Source organism: Cajanus cajan, chromosome 4 (assembly GCF_000230855.2).
Source record: "Cajanus cajan strain Asha chromosome 4, NIPB_CcT2T_4, whole genome shotgun sequence".
In the NCBI taxonomy this organism is placed as follows: Eukaryota; Viridiplantae; Streptophyta; class Magnoliopsida; order Fabales; family Fabaceae; genus Cajanus; species Cajanus cajan.
Genome location: NC_138520.1, coordinates 17,645,141 through 17,650,523, shown reverse-complemented (window position 1 = coordinate 17,650,523; position 5,383 = coordinate 17,645,141). Strand labels below are relative to the sequence as shown.

Here is a 5,383-nt window from a genome sequence, read left to right as displayed (position 1 = left end):
GATCTTATTTTAATTTGGACTTCATTAAAGTTTGATTCCGAGGACATGATTATGTTATCCTAGTAGATTGGTGTAGTGCTACTTATTCTTTCAAACTCTCATGTTAGATTTGACTAAATTGATTTATATATTTTTCAGTGAATCGGCCTATGTAATTCACTCATTTAATACAGACCTAAAAAGAATGATATTCTTGTATATTAAATAGACAAGGCTAAGGTATTAAACAAAATTGAATTTCAAATAAATAGAATAGCAACACTATATAAATAATATAAACCACATTCCTTTTTATTTATTACAATATAAGTTAATCGTAGGAAGGTCAAATGCATGAAGGAATTTAATAATTTAATTATCTAAACATGAAATCCATTACAATAAAAATGAAATGATCATACTTGTGTCTTCAACCTAACTAGTTGTTGTTGTACCAGAATTGCTTTTGAAGGTAATTAATTGTGCTCTTATCAACTTGGAAGGCTTTGGTAAGAACCTCAGTAGAAATAGGTGGAGTAGAATTAAACAAAGCACTACCAATAGTGATAGTTCCTGGACTTTGACTGCTGAGACCAGCAATGGCAAGAGCATTGCCATATCCCACATTTAATTGGAAGTGAATGAGGCCAATTGGAAACACAAACACATCGCCCTTGTTCAGAACTTTGGTAAAGAGACGGTTTCCATCTTGATTGGATGAGACAAATCCAACATATAGAGTTCCCTCAATGACTATAAGGATTTCCGTGCCACGTGGGTGAGTGTGAGGAGCATTTAAGCCCTTGGGTGCAAAATCTATACGAGCCAATGATATACCAAGTGTGTTTAATCCTGGTAGCTGATCAACAAAGACCGGAGTCACTTGTGCACCAAGTGGGTTCGAGGTATTACCAGCCTCCACATGTGTGAAGAAATCTTCTGCTTTCACGAGCTTGGGATCTTTGCAGAATTTCCCGTTCACAAATACTACAAATTAACAAGACAGAGTTTTAATTAGATTTAAAAGACCAATTATAATCATTCTCATGATGATGTAAATGTGAAAGAAATAAACTAAACTAAGAATTGGCATTGCAAGACTCATGAGGAATCAATGTCTGTGCATACCAGCATTCTTGGTGTCATTTAATGCCACACAAAAATCTTGCAGGGGGCTGGGGTCGTAGGCAAAGGCAACAGAAGATGTCAAAGCCAAGATGGCCACGAGGAAATACACAACTTTCATCTTGCTTCTCAAACTTAATCTTGTAAGATTTTGGGTAAGTAATTGCTTCTGATTGAGAACTGAATTGTTTTGCTGCCTTTATAAGCTTTGCTATTTATAAGGATGAACCGTTGAACTAGTTTCATATATTTATGTTTACCCGCAATTAATTTTTTATTTGGTGATGAACCATTCTTTAGTAATTAACTATACATATATACGTGCTTGATCAAAGTCAAGCAATTTTTTCAACATTAATTACCTCGTCCAACAGAACTTGTACCCACTACGTAGTTTTTTTTTCTATTAATATATTATTTTATAAATGGGAAGCCATTAGCAATCAAATAGCAGTTTAGACTTGGTCCCATTTCTTCAGACTTGAGTTCTCTTTTCCGCAGGGACGGAGCCAGGATTTCAATACTGGGGGCCGAGAATTGAGAAGGCAAGAATTGAGAAGGCAAGAATTGAGAATGATCAAATGAGGCGCTACATTTTTTTAAAAAAAAAAAAATTCCAAAGTGATACCACATAGCAGGCCGTACCAGAAGTCCAAAAGTTGAATAAAAAAATAAATTTGGGTTATTCATTTAATTATACATATGAGTTTATATTAAAAATAGGGGGTGCCATATAGTAATATATATGTATATAAAAAAAAATTAAAATTGTTGGGGGGGCCGTGGCACCCGTAGGTCCCCCCTTGGCTCCGTCCTTGCTTTTCCGGACTTGCGTTTTTCTCTATGCATGCATCTTACGGTTTAATGTTTAAACTTGGTCGTCATGGGTAGTTATAGTGAAAATTAAATGGATATTTTATAATTAATGACAAACTAGGTCGCTGAGCAAGTTTATTATATATCCATCAACAGCTTCTAGTTCTAGACGACGTCGTGACTTGCTCAAATTTTGTACTTCAAATTAGCTGTGTTAAAATATTTTATCTACATGCATTCGATTGAAAAAACTAATTAAAATGGGATTCACGGATCTCATCGTTATGTGATTATGTATCCATCTTGTTCCTTATGAATTTTGTACTCGCAAAATTAAAGCTTTGTTGGAGTTGGTTGTGTCTAGCTTTTAAGTTATGAGATGTAGAACTTTTTTGTTAAGCATTTTATTTTATTTTCATTTTTATTTCTCTAAATTATTCTTAGTCAAAATATATAACCCCATTTTAAATGAATTGACATTTTTTTTTTGTTAATATAGTATAATAATTTGAAAGAAAAATCAGTTATAGTGAAAATTAAATGGATATTTTATAATTAATGACAAACTAGGTCGCTGAGCAGTTTTCTGATTATGTCAATGTTGAAATATTAATTTGTTCTTTAATTTTATTCACAATACCCATATTGTTCCTTCTGAATTTTGTACTCCAAAATTGAATATTTGTATGAGTGGGTTGTCTTTGTCAAATTATGCGGCAATTTATTTTGTTAAACATTTTATTTTATAGTTATTTTTATTTCTCTAAATTAATCTTAGTTAAAATAGTTCCAATTTAAATCAATTGATTTTTTTAATATAGTATAATAATTTTAAAAATATCATTTTTTAAGTTAAGATAATATATTGCATTTAAGAAATTCTAGTTTAAAATTTATTTTAAGGTTTTAACGCATCATTATACTTTATAAATGCATGAGTTTTTAGTTTATTTTACATTCCTTGTGTCAGTATATATATTTTATATCCCCGACTAATTGAAAATCACCACCTTAGTTCACCTTAGCTATATGTGACTTTCACGGTAACTTTTACAAAGGTTTACAATTTCTTTTCATACCAGAAAATTTATGATTAGATAATAATGTAAAAAAAAAATCAAATATATAGTTATTTCGTTTCAATTAAATTCAATTTTTTTTCTTTCTAAAATAAAATTTCCTAATTAAAATTTGTCAATCCAAATTAGGATTTGATTATTAAACTTGAATTTTAAATTGCAACAATAAAAGAAGATTGTCTTATTTTTATGGTATATTTTTAATTTAAATACGTTTTAATTTTTCACAAATAGTTTAAATATATTTAAAATTTTTACAAATAGACGAATTTTAACGTCAACGTAGATAACTTAGAATTTTTTTTTATGGATGGATATCCTACAAACGTTTGACCTTAATCTTTAAACATGTATTTAGTTTGGGTTACCTAATACTTGCTTTATATAAAATTGCACTAGGGATTTACTTCTAAAACAACACATTTTGCATAAAACAAGGATTATAGTCGCCATATGCAATAGTTCAAAACTAGCCTAAGAAATCAGGTTATAAACATTGTTTCGCTGCAACCTATTTAATAAATGGAGCGGTGACCCTTAAAGGTTAAATACTTATCTGGTTTAATATATTGTACCTATTGAATTGGTTATATTCACTAGTGGAAAATTAGCATATTACCACTACAAAAAAAATAACCTGTGCCTACAGACACTTTTACCTATAGACCTGAATTAGTGTAGGTAAAACTAAAAAAAAAAAAATTACCTACAAATGTTTAATGTAGGTATAACTCAAAAATCTATACCCACTTTTATTTGGTGTAGGCAAAACTCAATATAACTTAAAGTTCTTCTACCAACAAATTATTAATGTAGGTAAAAGCCTTCAAAGACTTATGCCTACTACTATTTTAGGTAGGTAAAAAATTTACAAAATTTATACCTACAGTTATTTAATATAAATAAAAATCCATATAAAATAAAAATAATTATATGTAAGATTAATTAATTTCATAGAACATTAATATCAATACAAAATATATAATTAAAAATTAGAATTAAATAATTAGGATTTATTTCGACAGGTACTTTATTTCCACCTCCACTACACCCACATGAAATTAGCCATCTTGCAACGTATCCTTTATTGCCGATACCCCATAAATAATACCAACCCGAAATGTATTTCTTTCACCATTTTTTGTAGGGTAGGAAAATTTTGATCACCCCTAATCGCAACTCATGTAATTCTGAAATAGTTTTTAGAATTTTAAAATTAATTCAAAAACCTAATTTCTTGAAAGAAGTATTTACGACAAAAAGAAAATAAATAAAAAAATACAAAGGAAGTGTACAAAATAAAAGAAGTAATGGACCTGGGCTAATCATCAGAGCCGCCCAACCCAACCCCAAAAGCCACAGAACCCAGTTTTCTTCATAGGTCTCTGAATTACTCCGCACCCATTCCTCGCTCGTGTCCGTTCTGAATCATGTTTCAATTCTAAGTCTCGAATCATGTCTCCGTTCACAGGTTTCTTCATCATGAATTTGCATATCCCCTACAGCTTATTTGTTTCTTCTAATCTAGGTTTTTGGTTCATATAATCCCAAGTCCTCTACTTCATTGCGCTTTACTTTCGAATTTTATCTTGTACTCTTTTTCTTCTTGATTCTAATGTAGGATTTGTTTATTGGTACTGAGTTTGCTAACAGATGTCGAAGAAGCACTCACAGATCTCGTATTCGAACGTTCACCAGTTTGTCAATAGGTATTTTATAGAATTTTATCTCGTACTCTTTTTTTAATTCCTGGTTGAAGATTTTTACATTTTTTCCTGGAATCTGATTGTTTTATTGGTTTTTGAAATCTTGGTTCTAAATACAGGCTGATATGAGAAGGCAGAGGAAAAAACAGGTGTGTAATATATCTGCTCTTTTTTTTACAAGTTAATTTGCATGTTCTTGTATATTTGATCTGGTATACTTGAATCTGTCATGTAATGACATGTCTTCATATTCCATTATAGTTTTATTTTTAATAAATGTGGATTTAATTTGTAGACAGAAGCTCAAACTTGAGATTAAAAATGAAAAATGTAGGAAATTCCAGCTTAATGATGTTATCAAACATCAAGCCCTGATAAAACCTGGTTTAATTTTTCAGACCTTCCAACTTTTAACAATCAGAGGCAACACATAATATCATCATGGTCAAACTCACATTACAACTACTAACCAGCTTTTTTTTTGGTGTTTTGAGAAGAGATTAAAACACGTTAGGGCTCAGCACAAAGGCACCATAATTGTGTCTGTTCAATTGAGTTAATTCTTTGTTCTCTTTTTGCATTAAAACTGGTCTCATTCAGTGATCAAACATTCTCTGTCCAAGTGTTCTCTGCTTGATTCGAACATTCTATATTCTTGATTCAAAGGTACCAAGCAAT

General features: G+C 30.6%; 1 protein-coding gene across 1 annotated transcript; it reads right to left on the bottom strand.

The window, feature by feature from the left end:
* Positions 1-232: 232 nt before the first annotated feature.
* LOC145956743 (germin-like protein subfamily 1 member 7) lies at positions 233-1,310 on the bottom strand. Its single transcript, XM_083072338.1, has 2 exons — positions 1,108-1,310; positions 233-966 (listed from the first exon to the last, which is right to left on the bottom strand). The coding sequence occupies exons 1-2, from the start codon at positions 1,223-1,225 to the stop codon at positions 419-421; spliced, it is 666 nt and encodes a 221-aa protein (XP_082928464.1). The 5' UTR covers positions 1,226-1,310; the 3' UTR covers positions 233-418.
* Between the last annotated feature and the right edge of the window lie 4,073 nt (positions 1,311-5,383).